At 34.5% G+C, this 22,152-nt stretch overlaps 1 protein-coding gene and 2 pseudogenes across 1 annotated transcript; all 3 read left to right on the top strand.

Moving 5' to 3' along the window:
* The first annotated feature begins 4,174 nt into the window (after positions 1–4,174).
* On the top strand, positions 4,175–5,818 carry LOC119189823 (acyl-CoA Delta(11) desaturase-like). Its single transcript, XM_037440476.1, has 3 exons — positions 4,175–4,376; positions 4,648–4,984; positions 5,320–5,818. The coding sequence occupies exons 1-3, from the start codon at positions 4,175–4,177 to the stop codon at positions 5,816–5,818; spliced, it is 1,038 nt and encodes a 345-aa protein (XP_037296373.1).
* A 7,130-nt stretch (positions 5,819–12,948) lies between these two features.
* LOC119189824 lies at positions 12,949–15,637 on the top strand (annotated as a pseudogene).
* Positions 15,638–18,992: 3,355 nt separating this feature from the next.
* LOC119189788 lies at positions 18,993–20,627 on the top strand (annotated as a pseudogene).
* Positions 20,628–22,152: the final 1,525 nt, after the last annotated feature.

Below are 22,152 nucleotides of genomic sequence, written 5' to 3'. Positions count from 1 at the left end.
TTTGAAGGACATTGTAGCCAGTGTAACTACTGGACATAATAGGACCTAACATCGCATGCCTCAGGATGGCGAGCGCAGTGGAATACCAAACAATACTTTATAATTCACAGTGTTGGTTGGTGTTTCTACTGTTTATGAGCAGTTATATCACTTACGATCAGGCGAACAGCAAGCTCGTCTCGGTATTAAAATAAAAAAAAGGAACATTTAAGTAGATACAATTATTACTACGAACCGATTTCGATTTTTTATCAAGGAACACAGTATTTTTAAATGCATATAACCTTAAAAATGATTGTGCTACCTGATATTATACGTAACATTTCATTCACGCGTCAATCTATTTAGAAGATATCGAAAACAGTTTTTTGTAGCATGTTTGAAAAATCATGTTTTTTGGACCTTTAAGTTTATTATAAGCAAGTACTTATGATTAAAATATAGGGCACCCTGCACGTCAGACTTTACATCGGGAAAGACTTCAAGCGCGCGGAACCGGGAGGAAAATCTAGTATTGATATAAAATTTATTTTCTTCAATCGTTTCACTTGCTTTAAGCTGCTTATCTATATATATAAAAATCAATTGCTGTTCGTTAGTCTCGCTAAAACTCGAGAACGGCTGAACCGATTTGGCTAATTTTGGTTTTGAATTATTTGTGGAAGTCCAGGGAGGGATTAAACGGTGACGAACATAAATAATAAATAACGGAAACAAATAAAAAATTGAAAATAGTAACTATAAATATTTACTTATGTAGTAACCATGAAATACAATAAATAACTATCAAAAAGTTAAAATAAGAAAAAATTATCAAGTATAAAAAAATACATTAAATGATTAACTCTAATCTACTCTGTTAAGCATGTGTGGGAGAGCTGGTAGTTACTTTCTAGTCATTATGAATTATGATATAAATGCTGCCTGCCGTTGAAGACTAAATTTAAAAAACGACTGGATATTCCCAGCACGCACTTTATCGTAAAAAATGCTATCTAATATCTCAATTGGCAGACAAAATGCAATCTTTGCAATTTTTTGCAGATAGAATTAAGTATAAAAAAGTGTCTACTTACCTCAAATTACGTGGATTAGATAGTTATCTAAATAGCTTCTACCAACAGGAACTTGTCATAGATTTCCGTATTTTAAGTCATTGTTGCTTCTCCAATTTCGCTAAAATAATACAAGTTCAAAATAAGGATATCCAACTCCTTATTTATTTTGAATTATAGTTATATTGAACATATTGCTTATGAATAAAATTATAGAAACGAGACCGTAGTTTACAAAGTTGAAACACTGTGTTTTCGTAGTAAAACAGTAACAGATAAACATGAAGGTAACTGTGGCATTATTGCTTTTGAACACACATAACCCTAGAGCAGGGATAGCCATAGATTTACTGATTAATGTGTTATTATTCAGTAATTTACTGATTAATGTGTTATTATTAACTCATTATTTATGTAAAAATAAATAATATTCTGTATCAAGGCACCCAGGGCAGGTTTTTACGGTTGTCTATTATCGGCGAGTTTTATTTTTATTTATTTATTGCACTTAATATACAAATGTATACAGGCGGACGTAATGCCATAGGCATTCTCTACCAGTCAGTCTTAGGGTGGTGCAGAGATAATAAAGGTAGGGGCATCACGGTAATATGACACTGAGAAAAAAAAATGAGTATATAAACATTTCATTTTTAGTTTATATTTTGTTTCACATACTTAAATTCTCAACTATTGGTTTGTCCGAACGAGAAATAGTCGATATTATGTCACACACCATGTCCTTTGTTCTTTTTCGTATGCTATATTTAATTATTTTTATCAAGTCGTTTCGAAACAAATGTATGTATGTATATACGAGTATGACAAACTTGGAGAGTAATTCTGAAAATAGTAGATATTTACTTTTTTTTTTAATTTCTTTAAATGACGAGACGAGCTTACCGTTCACCTAATTGAAAGCGATACGACCGCCCATAAATAATAGAAACACCATCCAACAGCTGAAATTACAAAGTATTGTTGGGTACCTATTCCAACGCGTTCGCCATCCTGAGACATGAGATGTTAAGTGTCATTATGTTCAGTAGTTACACATGCTACAATGTCCTTCAAACCGGAACACAACAGTGACTACACACTGCTGCTTGGCGGCAGTAATATACATGGCGGTGGTACTCACCCAGGCGGACTCTCACATATGAGAGACCTACCACCAGTATTATGTTTGCATACGATATAGAATTTTGTTGAAATAAAAAGGCGGATGTCATAAAATGTTTTTTGCTAAATACTCAGCAGCCGTATGTGACATCTGTGTCCAGTGTAACATACGTATGTTCTAATTATTGTATTCATGAATCCGAAATTAAGCTTCCGACATTTGTCTATCAGACATAAATGTCTACTATCTTAGTATTACCTCTTGCACTTTCAACAAGTACTTATTTTTTGTCATATAGGAACGATTACTACGCAATTTTATCGGATGTTATATATACTGTCGCAGTGGTATGTTTTGCAGTTGTTTGTACCATGGCGTGTGGTGGACAACGTTAGGAATAATCATATTGTATTTAACACGAATTTATTGTAGATATCTACACTCTTTTGGTGTACACTATAGAATAACTGGATAAAATAAGTAAGTAGAAGATAAATATTGTTTCTCATTATTATTAAATTACAAAAACAAATACTTCAAGACCTTGAGACAATTAATGGTACTGGGGGATCAATTTTTTTTTTTCAAGTAGGGATTATGATATTATAATATTACGCTCTATGGAATGCTGTATATATATGCTCCTGGATTTGTTTCTTCCCATTTTAAGGGTGATGTGCGTATATTAGCTTATATAACTATTGTGACTCTGTACAAGAAAGACTTGAAAAAAAAAATACAAAAGATATAATGAGCAATTGATGACAAAAAAGTAAGTCCGGAGTTTCTTTCTGCCTTTCTTCTTGGCTAGTCATCGCTTAGGTAGCTAGTGAAAGGCTGGTAGGTTAGCTAGGCTCGGGCTCATGTCCTCGCCGGTGAGGATCGCGACGGGTTAGCCTTATTTTTCCCCCTAACTGCCAACCCGAACTGGTTACTTTGTTTTACCTTATGCCTTGTATTCCTTAAGAATTTTAGCCCTAATTTAAAATTACCGAAGTCAAATAAATGATCTTAAGTGTTATTCAGAAATAATTATAATTATCCTTATAAATTGTTTTGACATATACTAAATGCTGCTTTATTCACCTACGTGATAAATAAAGCATTTTACTTTATTTATAATGATCTTTTATAGAGTATGGAATCTTTTATATTTTTGTTTTTAATTTGCTGTAATTCTTTTATCATGTTTATAGTTATTTAGTTACTTTTTTATACGGGTACGATAAAACGACCCCACTGCACCTGATGATAAGTGGAGGGGGGTCCAATAAAATGTCAAATGACGAGAGATGGTTCATACTCGAAAGACGACACAATTAAGCCGGCCTGTTGGAATCGGATATACACAGGCTGATCTCGGAATGCGATACACTTACGTGGCCTGCTATGGCCGGTTTTGGTCGCTATCCTGGCGGATATACCTAAAATATATCCTACCGCCAGCAAAACTAGCAGTTATCTCTATTATACCTTGGGTGAACTATTGTAATCTATTAGTTGTGGTGATAAAGTGATGTAGTCAGTTTTGTGTACGCAAAGAATGAGGCGGCTAGACCAAACTGGTATCCCCAAAATATTAAATTCGCAATCACATACTATGTGTAATAGGTTATTTATTTATGATAAGTGTGACATCAAAACATTTACAAAATTATCAATCTAAAAGAAGGTTAATGTTTATCTGCCGTTTTTAATATATGATCCCAATTACTATTTTCGATCCATCACAAAAATGAACCAATCGGAACAAAGTTTCTTTTACTTATTTTATTTTTTCTCGGGATCCAATCAAAGAGTACAGTTGAAATCTTTTATTGAAACCGGCTCATATATCAAAACAGAATTTTCAGGCTCGTTAAATATAGTTAAGAGAGCGATGGTTTTGCATTTCTATGATTCTAGGCATGTAACCAAACATCGTCATCGTCATAGAATCTACTAGTTTCTAATTCTCGACTACTGTTGTGGAAGTAACATTTTTTTTATTACAGAAATGGCACCGAATTTTGGTAATGAAGTGTCAGCACCTATCGTTGCAGAAGAGAGTTACGAAAAGCTGATACCACCACAAGCCGCGCCAAGGAAATACAAGTACTTGTACGCCAATATGATATATTTTACATATTGGCACATAGCCGGACTTTATGGTATTTACCTGGCCATCACTACAGCAAAATGGGCAACCATTATTTTAGGTATAAAACCACAAATTAACTTTGGCGTAGCGTAGGCGTACTATAGTCAGCCACATAAGTAGCTAAACAAATTGAAAATTTCAAATAGAAATGAAAATTTTCAAAAAAAATATTTTGTAAAAGTAAAATAAACGAGTTTTACTGCATATTACACGAAGAAAAAAATGTTTTAGTTAAACTAAACGCGCATCGGCGATTTCAAGTTTTTGGTGTTAATCGTTTTTGACGGAATTGTGGCATCAATTAGAAATGAACCTTGTTTTTGTTTCAGCCTATTTATTATTCCTAGCAGGAGACATGGGTGCTACAGCTGGAGCCCACAGACTGTGGGCTCACAAGACTTACAAAGCGAAACTACCTTTACAAATCCTCTTGATGCTGTTCAACACAATAGCTTTTCAAAATACGGTTATTACTTGGGTGAAGGACCACCGCATGCATCACAAATACAGTGACACAGACGCCGATCCTCATAACGCTACTAGGGGTTTTTTCTATTGCCATGTAGGTTGGTTGATGGTAAAGAGACACCCTGAGGCTATTAAGCGAGGAAAATCTCTGGACATGTCTGACATCTACAATAACTCAGTTTTGAAGTTCCAAAAAAAGTGAGTGCGATACAACTTTTAATATTTATATGTAAAGTAAACCTTTAGAATTATGGGATACATCTTTAAAAAATATTAAAAACGGAACATATTTTTAGACTGATAAACATACTTTTTATCTTTGTTCATGAAATCTCTAATTTGAGTGGAATATAAAATTATGTAGACATTATAACATGGTCGATGATACTTTGTGTTTTGCAATTATTATTGTCTTACAATTAACCTATAGTTGAACTGTTGCAAGTGATTTATGGATTTTTGTAAATAATGTGTTCATAAACATTACATATTACCAATTACAAGGGATTAATATAAATCAATATTTTTTTCAGATACGCCATTCCGTTGGTTACTACTGTCACCTTTGTGCTCCCAACAATAATTCCAATGTATATTTGGGACGAAAGCTTTAATGTTGCATGGCATATGACCATGCTGAGATATATCATCGGTCTGAACACTACATTTCTAGTCAACAGCGTTGCTCATATGTGGGGGTATAAACCTTATGACAAGAACATAGCGCCAACACAGAGTTATATAGCAACATTAGCCACATTAGGCGAAGGTTTCCACAACTACCATCACGTGTTCCCTTGGGATTATCGTGCCTCGGAACTTGGAAACAATTATCTAAATTTCACAACCAAGTTCATAGATTTCTTCGCTTGGATTGGCTGGGCTTATGATTTGAAATCGGTTCCTGAAGATCTGGTTCAGAAAAGGATTGAAAGAACTGGCGACGGTACTAATCTTTGGGGATGGAGCGATAAGAACATGAAAGAAGATCATGTGAAATCTACAGATGTACTTCATACCAAGGATGAATAACCCATAGTAATTAATGTTATACATATGAATACTAACGAAGATACAAAAATATAGAGACATAGTGTTTGGGTATGGCAAGACTTTATTCACATTGATCCAGTGCAATAATTTGAAAATATATGTATGCGATTTTTTATGATACCTTTCTCATTTGATGGTAAGGCGCAAACTAATTCGGCAGTGCGACCTCGAGAAACTCTTTACGGAAAATATATAAAATGTTGAAGTTTCGATTAAAAATAAAATAAACTGATTTAGAAATAAAGAAATGTTTTTCTGATGACATTATATTTTTTAAATATAAAAGAAACTTGATACCTTGTGTTGCAAAATCCTCCAGTCGAGTAAAAGGTACAACTTTTAATCAGGGATATAAAGGAATACCGTACAAATGACAAAATATAATATTTTTCTTAACGCCGGCACTTGTGCCTCCCCAGCCATCGTCATAACAACAATCCGACCATTCGTGTTGTGTTTCCATATTCCGAAAGTTTCCGCTTTTATGTAATAAACTTATAATACTAATTTAAAAAGCAATATTGTGTTTTTTTTTTTTCATCGCAACGCTAACAGACTCTTATTAACGGAATGTTCCTATTCCGATTTGGCCATCCGAGTTATTGTACCTATGTCTCTATATAAAACGAATATTCTTAATGATTCTTTTGAAAATGTGTACTTACTTGCATGTACAACTAATATAATACCATAACATCAGCCCTGTATAATATTTTATCCCACGGCTGGGCACGGGCCACCTTTACTACAGAAAGAGATAAGGGCTTAGTCTACCACGCTGGCCTACTGCGGATTGATAGACTTTACGCACGCTCAAAATTCTTTTAGCGAACTTAAGTATGCAGGTTCCCTCACGATGTTTTCCTTCACCATTAAAGCAAGCAATAATTTTAGAAAAGTCAGAGGTGTGTGTCCTTGAGATTCTGCGGACATTCGTCTTGGTAGTCCGTTACACACCGACCTAGCCTGTCGCCACCTCACTGTATTATTACGCAAGTATCTAAGGAGTCTACTGGGGGATTTAAAATTAATCAATAATTCCATGTATGATACAATCAACGGTATCCCTTTAATATTAGGACATACTCACAACAGACGTCCGCTAAACAAGAGGAGCTGCAATTGGAATGTCTGCGAGATTCACCGTACTTCTCGGACCTTGCTCCATCAGATACCACTTTTTAAATAAAATATGGCTGTAATTACAATTTTTAGGGTACTTCGCACTTAATTTGTGACAATTAGTAATTATTTTATATAATCAACAAAAACTGAAAGTGGTTTTTAAAAAGCGCAGTCGCTGACCTTCCGAGAATTGATGCAGCCTAGAAGTGTAAAAAATTAGTTCATTTAAAAGTAATAAATCATCAAAGCATAACCCTAAAATTCAAATCATTTTGAATAGTTTTTTTTTTATTTGTAAGTAATGTGAAAAGAACATTTAACTAACAGTATCAGCCCTTAGGAAAATAGTAAGTAGCAAGTATGTAGTTGATATGGAGGATAAGAAAAGTATTAATTGTAGGTAAAGTCGAGAGCACATGTTCTTCCTCCACTCCTCCTCTCCCGCTTTAACAATAACAAACAGTTTAATTTTAATGATTTTCACAATAATGTGCTATATAATGTATCTAGCCATCTCATAAAATAGATCTTAATATAGTCAATATTAGTTATTATTAGTTTGTAACTTAAGTCTTCTATTTATTGTTATTGAAATTGCTTAAACACGGTACACCCGCCCAAAATATTAATCCTACTTAATTCATTCTACGGGACAGGCAGTGCCTAGTGTAAAATGTTTTGCTAAATCTGACTGTGTAATTCTTTTGTTTTGGAAATAAATAATAATTATTATTGTCTTTCCCTAGCTTTACACCACTATTTTCTTATATTAACGTCTCGCGAAACATGAAAAATTACTTTATCAGGTGCGTTTCATCTGGTATTCTTGCACATAGGTAGAATACAGTGCTTAAAATAAGATGTCAGTATGATGTAAGTATACAAGTTTGTCTTAGATAATTCTATAAATTTATATAAATTATAAAAAGCGCCGTCAGTTGTGGAAAAGCTTTGCTATTTCAGAACAGCGATCTGGTGTAGAAAATTAATCAATTTGTGATAGATATTTTTTTCTTATGCAACAGTAATGACCTTCATACTCTACTGGTTTTCTTTATCATCTACTTACGAATTTAATTATCATACTTGTACGATTTAAATTGATAATGTGTAGGTACTTAAGTATGTGGCAAACATTATATGTTTCTGCTAAGAAGTACGTTCATTCATGAAAAATTAGTTCGCTTGGTATAAGCAAAGGCAAGAGAACAAGATTGGCTCCCATCTGTCACAGCAGTACTACCACAATACTCTAGTCCGGCCGATCTACTCATTCTGTAGACAATATTATCTGGAGCGTGTCTGTATCACTTAAGCTTTACAGAAACAAAGTGAATCTTACCGTCAAATTATTTACAACATACACATATCTCGCATTTATCCTCAAAGGGGAATGCAGAGGCACAACCAGGGCACCCACTTTTCGCCAAGTGTGTTCCGTTCCATGATGTGGTAGGGGGTGAAGTCTATCGCCATATCTGGCACAAATTGTAGATTCCGGGCTGATACTGAGCAGAAAAACCCAAATATCACTTAAACCGACCCCGGATTTGAACCCAGGACCTCAGAGCACATCCCTACCGCTCATGCAGTACAACTACGCGATGCAGTACAGCTTTTATGTTGTATTAATATTCACAAGTAGATAGTCTATAATATTTAAAAAAAAAAAATTTCTACAAGAACTCAATCGACTTATAAAATATGAGTTACTCGTTTGATTAGTTATTGTATGAGACACCCAACATAAACTTGTTATATTTATTTTTAGCTTTCGAGTGCTATAATTTGGCTTAATTTTTTATAGTTTTTTTTATGGAAATACCCACGTTAATGATTGTCTTTACTTTAAGAAAATCTTAGAAAAAATCACATTTATTTATTATACACAGGAACATCAACATTTTACACATACAATTAATATTACTTCAGTTTTCTCAGTATAGTATTAATACGTAATACATACATAAACGCGATCATTGTAAAATATCATTATAGCAAAGTATCTATATCTTTAAAAATGACAACCCTCAGAACAATAACAAGGGTAAACTCTTAATACAAACTAGTGCTATCATCTACTTTGCAAAAGATAAAGCATTTTCAAATTTATTTTATACTAGCTTCCGCCCGCAGCTTCGCCCGCGTGGATTTCAGACTTCAAAAATGGAGGAGGTGCTCAATTTGTCGGGATGTTTTTTTAATGTATGGTGGTATGCAGGTGGTCCTCTACAAATTTATTATAAGTATAGATAGATTAATAATGTTAACTTTTTTAATTAGGGATGACCGAGAGTGTTATTTAATATAAACGTAAGAGTAGACAAATATAATGAGCAAGCTTCGAACTGCTAAGCTATCGGGAGTTACACGTGTTATTGTGAGTCAACCATAAAAGATAGATTTCTGTGTAGCTTTAACCATTAAGGTTGCACACGCGACGGAAGCTTAAAAAATTGAGTAATTTCTCCCGTTTTCCCAACATTTCCCTTCACTGCTCTGCTCCTCTTAATTGTAGCGTGATGAAAAGTATACTATAACCAGCTCAGGAGTATGAAAAATAATTGTACCAAGTTTCGTTAAAATCTGTCGAGTAGTTTTTGTTTCTATAATGGTTATACAGACAGACAGACACACAAAAATTTTACTAATTGCATTTTTGACATCAGTATCGATCCCTAATCACCCCCTGATAGTTATTTTGGAAATATATTTCATGTACAGAATTGACCTCTCTACAGATTTATTATCAAATTTATTTTATATAAACATTTTCATATTTCACAGAAGATTGAATGACAATCGCATGTGCGCAAATTATTTGTAAGACAATCTTTCCAATGTCCACTCTATAATAATCTTAAAACTCTTTGATTAAAAATTATTCAACATTTATGAGTTGAGTTACTTTGTAAATTTATTTATTTATATTATGAAATAAAAAATTGTAAAGGTGATTCATTGCGAGTTTTACTGTAACTATGTGTTATTTTTTGTGATCTACGTAACTGGCGCTAATTATTCCAATATCATCAGTTTGATATAAGTTTATTATCTTACATTTTGTAAGTTGGAATAAGCAGATAAGCAGATAGGTTAACTGATGGTAATTATTTACTACTGCCTATAAACACAATGTCAGAAGAATTTTGATTGTGACCATTAAGGAGAAGGAAAGAGATTAGGGAATTCGGAGCTTCCCGTCTCCCTGTCTTGAAAGTAGAAGCATTTTGATAAAAATGCGAAAGAATAGTAGAAGATATATTCTAAATCAATGAGCATTAGTTTTCGCCTTTGATATTCCACCAAAGCAGTCCAGCGAAAAGGTTCCTTAACCACTGGCTGACCAACTGTCTGCTTACCAACTTCCGTTATAAAAGAAGGATATATAGACTATGTTACTCCTGTTAATTTAATAAATCCTGTTTTTGAACTGGAAATATAAGAAAAATAGTTATACTTCAGGTAAATACTTACAGAATTGCCTAGATACAAATAAGTTCGCGTAAACGACATCTGTCTTGGATCTATCTGGGTTGGTACATGATATGAAGAAAAGGTTGCATCCTAGTATAGTATAAGGCATATAGCATACTAACTATTTAGAGATACAGGTGAGGTCGCTATAGATGCCGAGGATTGACGCTTCTCTAAGCGTGTTGTAGCGTCTGTATCAAGGCGAATGCTCTGAGGAATTGTCCAATTTGAAGCTCTCCTCTCCTTTCCTTAGGAGAATCACGCGTGCTGCTATGCGAAACCATACCTTAAAACCATCACGGCCCGTACCCACAGGTTCGCCAACTCTTTTCTTTAACGCATCATCATGCTTTGGCATAGTTTGCTTTGGCGCGTGTTCCTCCTTCCTACAATTCTGAATCTTTTCGCCGTAGCGTGAAGAAGCATCTTTATTAGCTTGACTTGATAGTGTCGAATGGCATGACATGGCCATCTGTGGTCATTCGATACGTTATCTGAACGGCATCGCGCTTAACATCAGTTGCAGTGCAATCACTTTGCTGTACCAGGAATAAAATGCCTACTACAACACCTAACTTGGTTTGTGACTTCACTACGTGTTCTGTGAGAAATTGGTAACACTCAGGTCTAGACGTATTTGAATTGTAGACGAAACTGGCTTCAAAACACTATCACTTATAGATAGGTACAATCATTATGAAATATTTATTATAAAATTATATATTATCATACAGTTAGCTGAACAAATTCAAAACTTTCGCTCCTCCATATGAACTTTAATTGTGTCGAAGTCCACACTGTTCTGCCCACCTAATCTGCTTAAAAGGGGTATACCGTATAAACCATTTCCTCGCGTATTCTTTTGTCAATTTCATTATTTGAAAGAAAACAATAATTCTACTGCAAGATTCACCGGAAAATTAAAAGTAGCTAGTTTTCTACATTGACGACAGTCTGTAAGGCATTGATAGGACCAAGACCATTTTCAATTAGTCGATATTATGTCTAATAGATATAAGATTGGAATAAAATAGCAGGTGTCGTAAAAACTGTATTTTCATACACACCATGTCCTTTGTTTTTCGTATGGTATATTTATTTATATTCATCAATTCGTTTTGAAACAAATGTTAGTATATATAAGTATGATGCAGATACGGACTTGGGGAGCAATTCTGAAAGTAGTAGAAATGTTTAAATACGATAGAATATTATGTAGAAAGAAAAAGGCGTATGTTGTAAAATTATCCTTGTTATTTACTAAGTAGCCGTATGTGACATCTGTATCCAGCGCAACATTCATATGTTCTAATACAAATTCATGAATCCGACCTCAGAATCCGACATTTGTCTATCAGACATAAAGTTCTACTCTCTAAGTATGACCTCTTGCACTTTAACAGGTACTTATTTTTGCCATATAGAAACTATTACTACGCAGTTTTATCGGATATTATATAATATATATTGTCACTGTGGTATGTTTTGCAGTTGTTTGCACCACGGCCTGTAGTGGACGGCGTTAGGAAATAATCATATCACACTCTGTCATCATTTTAGTGTATACTATAGAATAATTGGACAAAGTAGGTTAGTAGAAGATTAATATTTTTACTCACTAATATTAAAATTACAAAAACATATCTTCAATACCTATTGACGATGGCACTGCAGAATCTATAAAAAAAAATCAAGAAGGGATTATAATATTGCGCTGTATGGAATGATCTTTTTTTTATAAATCTATTATAATATTTTTTTATTTGTTTTAATTGTGTTTTTCATGTTTAAAGTGTTTTTTTTATACGGACACAACAAAATGACCCCACTGCACCTAATAGTAAATGGAGGGGGGTCCAATAGAATGTCGACTGACGAGAGATGATTAGCCCTTTACGGTCGACACAATTATGCCGACCTGTTGAAACCGGGTATACACAGGCTGATCCCGGAATGCGACATTGGGCCGCTATGGCGGGTTTTGGTCGCTATCCAGGCGGATATACCTAAAATATGTCCTACCACCAACATAACTATCAGTTATCTCTATAGTTCCTCGGGTGACCTATTGCAATGTATTGGTTGTGATGATAAAGTGTTGTAGTCAGTTTTACAGAAAACTGACTACAATACTTTATTATCTTTCATTCATATCATCATATCATCTGTCTTTATCATCACATCAACGCAAATAATGAGGCGGGTCGACTGAACTAGTACCGCTGCGTCGTGAAAACAAAATGAAGTGGCAAAGAGGCCTGATAATTTTTTCCCATTCCTTAAATATTAAATACATAACCACATACCACATTCGGTAAGGATTGGTAAAAAATGAATTTTAGGGATCGTTAAATATAATTAAGACAGAGATGGTTGAGCATGCAGTATTTTTACATTAATTCTATCATTCTAGGCATATAACCAAATATCGTCATCGTCATGGCGTCTACTTGTTCCTAATTCTCGACTACTGGTGTAGAAGTAATAATATGTTTTTTATTACAGAAATGGCACCGTATTTTGGCAATGAAGTGTCATCACCTATCGTTGTAGAAGATAGTTACAGAAAGCTGATACCACCACAAGCCGCGCCAAGAAAATACAAGTATATGTACGCCAATATGATATATTTTACATATTGGCACATAGCCGGACTTTACGGTATTTACCTGGCCATCACTACAGCAAAATGGGTAACTATTATTTTAGGTAAAAAAACGTAAATTAATTTTGGCGCCGCGTAGACGTAGTCAGTCAACAACATAAGTAGCTAAACAAATTGAAAACTTCAAATCGCCTATACACTTTTGTGTTCTTACCAATACTCTTTTCTCTTCATAAAAGTAAAATAAATTAAAAAAAATTAAAATGCTTTATTCATCACGTAGGCGAACATAGTTGCACTTATGATAAGTCTAGGTACATGAGAATATTTAATTATTACTTAATTCAATTAGCTTATATAAACAAAGACAATTTATATTGAAAATAAAATAAATGAAAAATATACTTAGTAAACAAAGAAGCCAGCTCGGGCTGGCAGGGAAGAAGAAATAAAATGATGTATACATGTATTTTGAAATAAGCAAAAAGGGAGAAACGCGTTGCGATCCTCACCGGTGAGGACAATAAAAGCCCTAACCTAGCTAACCTACCAGCCTTTCATTAACTACCTAAGCGATGACTACCCGAAGAAGAAAGCCAGAAAGAAACTCCGGGCTTTATTTTTTGTCATCAATTGTCCATTGTTTTATAATATTGTTATTAAATATATTTTTTTGAATAAGACTTTTCTATACAAAGTCTGATTAATTATATAAGCTAATACACGCACATCACCGTAAAAGTGCGGAGAAAATACACATAAAAGTATTTAACAATAACTAAAAATTAACGAAAAAAAACAATAATGCTAAAAAAATTATAAAAACTATGAAACAGTGTACAGCGTGCATACGCCTACATTTACAAACATAATATTTTCATTTCAAATTTTGACATAGATCTCGGTCAATATAATTTAGATTATAATATGATTTAAAGGCTAGTGCAACAAAATGATGGGTCGGTCGTCTATTACAAATTGGTAATTCAATGAGTCAATGAGTCAAAGGGATTTCAAGTTGTCGGCGTTAGCGCGTTTTGACGACATTGTGGCTTCAATTAGAAATGACGCTTGTTTTTGTTTCAGCTTATTTATTATTCTTAGTGGGAGACATTGGCCTTACAGCTGGAGCTCACAGACTGTGGGCTCACAAGAGTTACAAAGCGAAACTACCTTTACAAATCCTCTTGATGCTGTTCCACCCAATAGCTTTTCAAAATACGGTTTTCACTTGGGTGAAGGACCACCGCATGCACCACAGATACAGTGACACAGACGCCGATCCTCATAACGCTACTAGGGGTTTTTTCTATTCCCATGTGGGTTGGTTGATGGTAAAGAAACACCCTGAGGCTATTAAGCGAGGAAAATCTCTGGACATGTCTGATATCTACAATAACCCAGTTTTAAAGTTCCAGACAAAGTGAGTGCGATACAACTCTTAACATTTATATATATAAAGTAAACCTTTGAAATTATGGGACACATCTTTAAAAGATATTTAATTCAAAATCGAAACTAATTTTTACACTGATAAATACATTTTTTATCTTTGTTCATGAAATCCTTAACTTAAATGGAATATAAAATTATATAGACACTAGCTTTTACTCGCGGCTTCGCCCGCGTGAACGAGTTTTCCGGGATAAAGGTCCCACTATATATATTTTCCTGGGATAGTAGCCTATAACCTTCCCAGGGTCTTATACTATCTCCATACCAAATTTTGCTTTCTTATACCACGTCTTATGTGTCGATCCCACGGGAACGGGATAAAAAGTATCCGTTGTCCGTCTCCTGGTTCTAAGCTACCTCCCCACCAATTTTCAAATCGGTTCATCCGTTCTTGAGTTATAAATAGTGTAACTAACACCACTTTTTTTTTATATAGTATATAGATATAGATATAGATATAGATTATAACATGGTCCGTGGTTCTTTGCGTTTTGAAATTCTTATAAATTGTCTTACAATTAATCGATAGTTTAATGTCTCTATGCAAGTGATTTACGGATTTTTTATGAATAATGTGTCCATAAATATTATATAATACCAATTATAAGACCTTAAAATATAAACCATTATTTTACAGATACGCCATTCCGTTGATTACTACAGTCGCCTTTGTGCTCCCAACAATAATTCCAATGTATTTTTGGGACGAAAGCTTTAATGTTGCATGGCATATGACCATGCTGAGATATATAATCGGTTTGAACAGTACATTTCTAGTCAACAGCGTTGCTCATATGTGGGGGTATAAACCTTATGACAAGAACATAGCTCCAACACAAAGTTATATAGCAACATTAGCCACATTAGGCGAAGGTTTCCACAACTAACATCACGCGTTCCCTTGGGGTTATCGTGCCTCGGAACTTGGAAACAATTATCTTAACTTAACGACCAAGTTCATAGATTTCTTCGCTTGGATCGGCTGGGCTTACGATTTGAAATCGGTTCCTGAAGATCTGGTTCAGAAAAGGATGGAGAGAACTGGTGACGGTACCAACCTCTGGGGGACAGGCGATAAAAACATGAAAGAAGATCATGTGAAACCTACAGATGTACTTCATACCAAGGATGAATAACCCATAGTAATTAATGTTACAGATATTATACTAACAAATGTAAATATAGTTTTGCCTTACTCAAATAGTGTTTGAATAGGGCAAGACTATATTTACATTGAGCAGGTATAATAATTTGAAAATGTACTTCTTACACTGAACGTACAATATATGTATGCGGTTTTTTATGATAGCTTTCCTATTTGGTGGTAAGGTGCAAACTAATCGGGCAGTGCGACCGCGAGAAAAGTTTATAAACGAAATATGTAAAATGTTGAAATTTCCATAAAAAATGAAATAAAAAGATTTGATAAAAAAAAAAATTTGTTAATATTTATTTCATGTTAAAAATATCGTATTGAAAGTTAATTAATTTAAAAATAATACACTCTTCCTTAAATATTTAAGACATTTGAAAGTTGTAACCTTGCTAAAATACTTCTGTCATAACTTTTAGTACCGATGTAATGTGAAAATATGTTAAAAATTATTCAGCATGTATGAGTTGAGTTACTTTGTTAATTTATTTATCTATACTTCTATACTATTATATAAAGCTGAAGAGTTTGTTTGTTTGAACGCGCTAATCTCAGGAACTACCGGCTCAAACTGAAAAATTCTTTTTGTGTTGGATAGCCCTTTGTTCGTGGAGTGCTATAGGCTATATATCATCACGCTATCACCAAAAGGAGCGGAGCAGTAATGGCTTATCTCAGGAACTACCGGTTCGAACTGAAAAATTATTTTTGTGTTGGATAGACCTCTGTTCGTGGAATACTATAGGCCATATATCATCACGCTATAACCAATAGGAGCGGAGCAGTAATGGCTTATCTCAGGAACTACCGGTTCGAACTTAAAAAATATTTTTGTGTTGGATAGCCCTCTGTTCGTGGAGTACTATAGGCTATATATCATCACGCTATAACCAATAGGAGCGGAGCAGTAATGGCTTATCTCAGGAACTACCGGTTCGAACTGAAAAATTCTTTTTGTGTTTAATAGCCCTTTATTTGTGGAGTGCTATAGGCTATATACCATCACGCTATGACCAATAGGAGCGGAACAGTAATGGCTAATCTCAGGAATTACCGGTTTGAGCTGAAAAAAATATTTTTGTATTGGATAGCCCTTTGTTTGTGGAGTGCTATAGGCTATATATCATCACGCTATACCCAATAGGAGCGGAGCAGTAATGGCTAATCTCAGGAACTACCGGTTCGAACAGAAAAAATCTTTTTCGTTGGATAGCCCTTTGTTCTTGAAGTGTTATAGGCTATATATCATCATGCTATGACCAATAGCAGCGGAGCAGTAATGAAAAATGTTGCAAAAACGGAGAAAATTTATTAGTTTTGAGAGCTTCCGTTGCGTGCGCTACGTAAACGGTTAAAGTTATGCAACAATGATGTATGACGGGATTGTTCGACTTAAAAAGTTCTAAAAAATATATTATAAAACAAAGTCCCCCGCTGCATCTGTCTGTCTGAAGGTGTTAAACTCAAAAACTACCCAACGTATTTAGATGAAATTTGGTATGGAGACAGTTTGAGACCCTGGGAAGAATATAGGCTCCCGGGAAAATATATAGCGTGATTTTTATAACGGAAAACTTTAACCCGAAAAACTTTATAACGCGGGCGGAGCCGCGGGCAAAAGCTAGTTTATATTATAATAATAATGTCGGCCCTGTATTATATACTTGCCCACTGCTGAGCACGGGCCTCCTCTACTACTGAGAGGGATTAGGCCTTAGTTCACCACGCTGGCTTAGTGCGGATTGGTAGACTTCGCACACCTTCGAAATTCCTATAGAGAACTTCTCAGATGTGCAGGTTTCCTCACGATGTTTTCCTTCACCGTTAAAGCGAACGATAAATTCACAAAGAATACACACATTTTAGAAAAGTCAGAGGTGTGTGCCCTTGGGACTTGAACCTGCGGACATTCGTCTTAGCAATCCGTTCAACACCCAACTAGGCTATCGCCGCTTGTATATAATATATATAAAAATAACATAAATGATGAATTTTCTTACACCACACACAGTCAGCCACCAAAGTAGCTGAACAAATTCAAAACTTTTATGGCCGACTTTACGTTTCTATTGTCATTTTACATTTACTAGTGGTCGTTCCAGTGGTTGGAATTCGATTGTCGAATTTAATATAATGTTAATTGTCACACATATTAATACACATTTTTATCTGCACTCCTCTCACTTTGTTTTCCTCGCGTATTACATAATCTGAAAAAAAGTGTAATTCTACTGCAAGATTCACCGGATAAGGAAAAACTAGCTAGTTTTCTAAATTTATGACAGTCTGTAAGCCGTTAATAAGTCCTAGACCTTCATTTCAATTAGTCGATATTATGTCTAATAGATATAAGGTTGGAATAAAATTGCGGCTGTCGTAAAACCGTATTTTCATCCCTCACCATGACACCAAGTCGATTTGATATATATCTGTAAGTGAGTATGAGGGACTTAGAAAGCAATTCTTATATATGTATTTTTGCAATAATTGTATTTTAATTATATTATGTATGTATAGTATTTGTATGTATGTATAGTATTTATTTTTCTCTTTAAGTAATTAATTATATCCTTCGGACACCTTATGCTGCCCCTTATTATTCCGTTTTCTCTTATATCCATCCCATGGTTGTCCAATAAAGTGCAATAAATAAATAAAAGGCGGATGTCGTAAAATCGTTGTTGCTAAATACTCAGCAGCCGTATGTGACATCTGTGTCTAGTGAAACATATGTACGTATGTTCTAATTATTGCATTCATGAATCAGACATTTAGCTTCCGACATTTGTCTATCAGACATAAATGTCTACTTTCTTAGTATTACCTCTTGCACTTCAATAGATACTTTTTTTGTCATATAGAAACTATTACTACGCAATTGTATCGGATGGTATATATACTGTGACTGTGGTATGTTTTGCAGTTGTTTGTACCACGGCCTGTGGTGGACAGCGTTAGGAATAAACATATTGTATTTAACACGAATTTATCTACACTCAATCACCATTTCAGTGTTATACTATAGAATAACTGGATACAATAAGTAAGTAGTAAGATAAATATTGTTGTTCATTATTATTAAAAATACATACTTCAAGACCTGCGGGATCCAACAAATCTTCAAGACCTATAGACAAATAATAGTACTGCGGGATCAATAATTTAGATTTTGAGGATCGTTAAATATAGTAAAGAGATAGATTGTTGAGCATGCAGTCTGTCAACATTATTTCTATCATTCTAGGCATTCAACTAAACATCGTCATCGTCATGGCGTCTACTAGTTCCTAATTCTCGACTACTGTTGTGGAAGTAATAATATGTTTTTTATTACAGAAATGTTACCGAATTTTGGCAATGAAGTGTCATCACCTATCGTTGCAGAAGAGAGTTACGAAAAGCTGATACCACCACAAGCCGCGCCAAGGAAATACAAGTATTTGTACGCCAATATGATATATTTTGCATATTGGCACATAGCCGGACTTTACGGTATTTACCTGGCCATAACTACAGCAAAATGGGCAACCATTATTTTAGGTAAAAAAACCTAAATTAACTTTGGCCTCGCGTATATATAGTCAAACACATCAGTAGCTAATCAAATTGAAAAATTCAAATCGCCTATACACTTTTGTGTTCTTACCAATTCTTTATTTTATTCACAAAAGTAATATAAAAGGGTTTTACTGCATATTACACGAAGAAAAAAATGTTTTAGTTAAACTTAACGCGCATCGGCGATTTCAAGTTTTTGGTGTTAACCCTTTTGGACGGAATTGTGGCTTTAATTAGAAGTGACGCTTGTTTTTGTTTCAGCTTATTTATTATTCGTAGCGGGAAACATTAGCCTTACAGCTGGAGCCCACAGACTGTGGGCTCACAAGAGTTACAAAGCAAAACTACCTTTACAAATCCTCTTGATGCTGTTCAGCTCTATAGGTTTTCAAAATACGGTTTTACATGGGTGAAGGACCACCGTATGCATCATAAATACAGTGACACAGACGCTGATCCTCATAACGCTACTAGGGGTTTTTTCTATTCCCATGTAGGTTGGTTGATGGTAAAGAGACATCCTGAGGCTATTAAGCGAGGAAAATCTCTGGACATGTCTGACATCTACAATAACCCAGTTTTGAAGTTCCAGAAAAGTGAGTGCGATACAACTCTTAACACTTACTATATGTAAAGTAAACCTTTGGAATTATCGGATACATCTTTAAAAGATATGAAATTCAAAACGTAACATATTTTTACCTAATGTATCTTGATTGCATTATAAAATTATGAAGCCATTATAACATGGTCCGTGGCTCTTTGCGTTTTGAAATTCTTATTAATTATCTTACAATTAACCGACAGTTTAATGTCTCGATGCAAGTGATTTACGGATTTTTTGTAAGTAACCTGTCCATTAATAATATATACTACCAATTACAAGGCCTTAAAATATAAATCAATATTTTTACAGATACGCCATTCCGTTGATTACTACAGTCGCCTTTGTGCTCCCAACAATAATTCCAATGTATTTTTGGGACGAAAGCCTTAATGTTGCATGGCATATGACCATGCTGAGATATATCATCGGTCTGAACACTATATTTCTAGTCAACAGCTTTGCTCATATGTGGGGGTATAAACCTTATGACAAGAACATAGCGCCAACACAGAATTATATAGCAACATTAGCCACATTAGGCGAAGGTTTCCACAACTACCATCACGCGTTCCCTTGGGATTATCGTGCCTCGGAACTTGGATACAATTATCTTAACTTAACGACCAAGTTCATAGATTTCTTCGCATGGATCGGCTGGGCTTATGATTTGAAATCGGTTCCTGAAGATCTGCTTCAGAAAAGGATGGAGAGAACTGGTGACGGTACCAATCTTTGGGGGAGGGGTGATAAGAACATGAAAGAAGATCATGTGAAACCTACAGATGTACTTCATACCAAGGATGAATAACCCATAGTAATTAATGTTACAGATATTATACTAATAAAGGTAAATATAGTTTTGCCTTACTCAAATAGTATTTGAATAGGGCAAGACTATATTTACATTGAGCAGGTATAATAATTTGAAAATGTACTTCTTACACTGAACGTACAATATATGTATGCGGTTTTTTATGATAGCTTTCCTATTTGGTGGTAAGGTGCAAACTAATCGGGCAGTGCGACCGCGAGAAAAGCTTTATAAACAAAATATGTAAAATATTGAAATTTCCATAAAAAATGAAATAAAAAGATTTGATAAAAAAAAAAAATTTGTTAATATTTATTTCATGTTAAAAATATCGTATTGAAAATTAATTAATTTAAAAATAATATACTCTTCCTTAAATATTTAAGACATTTGAAAGTTGTAACCTTGCTAAAATACTTCTGTCATAACATTTAGTATCGATGTAATGTGAAAATATGTTAAAAATTATTCAGCATTTATGAGTTGAGTTACTTTGTTAATTTATTTATTTATATTATACAATAAAAAATTGTAAAGGTGATTCGTTGTGAGTTTTATTGTCCCATTGTGTTATTTCTTGTTGATCTACGTAAATGGCGCTACATATTCCAATATGACTCATGAGTCATGAGTTAGGTATAAGTTTATTATCTTATATTTTGTAAGTCCGAATAAGTAGACAAGCAGATAGGTCAATGGTAATTATTTACCACCACCTTTAAACACAATGTCAAAAAAAAAATTGAGTGTGACTGTTAAGAAGGAAAGAGTTTTGAGAATTCGGAGCTTCTGGTGTCTTTGTTGGTAATCTGAGTATACAACATACAGCAGCAATTCCGCTATTTGAAATTGTTTTCTGTAAACCACTTGTCTACATTGGGCGGGCTGGGACCCGTTCCAGCAGCCGTAGTCATTTACATTAGAATATTCCCATATATTATTATATACAGGGTTATTTAAAAAACATCATCAACCTCGCAGAATTAGATAGCTAAGGAGCCATTTAAGTATTACGTAACGCAATTTTTGAAGGTTTTTGAGCACCCATGGAACGCGCTGTAACATTCTTCTGTACGCCTTCGCCCCTCTCAAAAAGTTATGTAACTCTAAAATTATGATTTTTCTCGTAAAGTATCGGAAAATCGCTAAAATACCTTTGTTATTGTTTTAAAATAAAAAATCCAAAGTTACATAACGCGTTGCATGAACCCCCCCTCCCGCACCTGTAACGCATCGTAACGTTTTATAAGACCCCCCCTACTCCTCCTCCAAACTGCGTTACGTAATACTTGAACGGCCCCTAACATCATAAACAACAATGTTTGTTCTACGACTTTTGATGATTTATTAAATTTTATACTCATGTAATAATAAATATCTAATTTCATTTCCGCTTTAATGTTATTAACTCTATGGGCATCGCGAAGATTAACGAAGGTAAACAAACCCGTGCGGAGCTTAGGGCTGTAAGCGGATTGGCGGGGGCGGTGGTTGACCTATTTATATAGCCGTCAGTCGTCGA

This window comes from Manduca sexta, chromosome 19, assembly GCF_014839805.1.
Source record: "Manduca sexta isolate Smith_Timp_Sample1 chromosome 19, JHU_Msex_v1.0, whole genome shotgun sequence".
Taxonomy (NCBI): domain Eukaryota; kingdom Metazoa; phylum Arthropoda; class Insecta; order Lepidoptera; family Sphingidae; genus Manduca; species Manduca sexta.
This window is presented reverse-complemented; position numbering and strand designations above follow the sequence as displayed.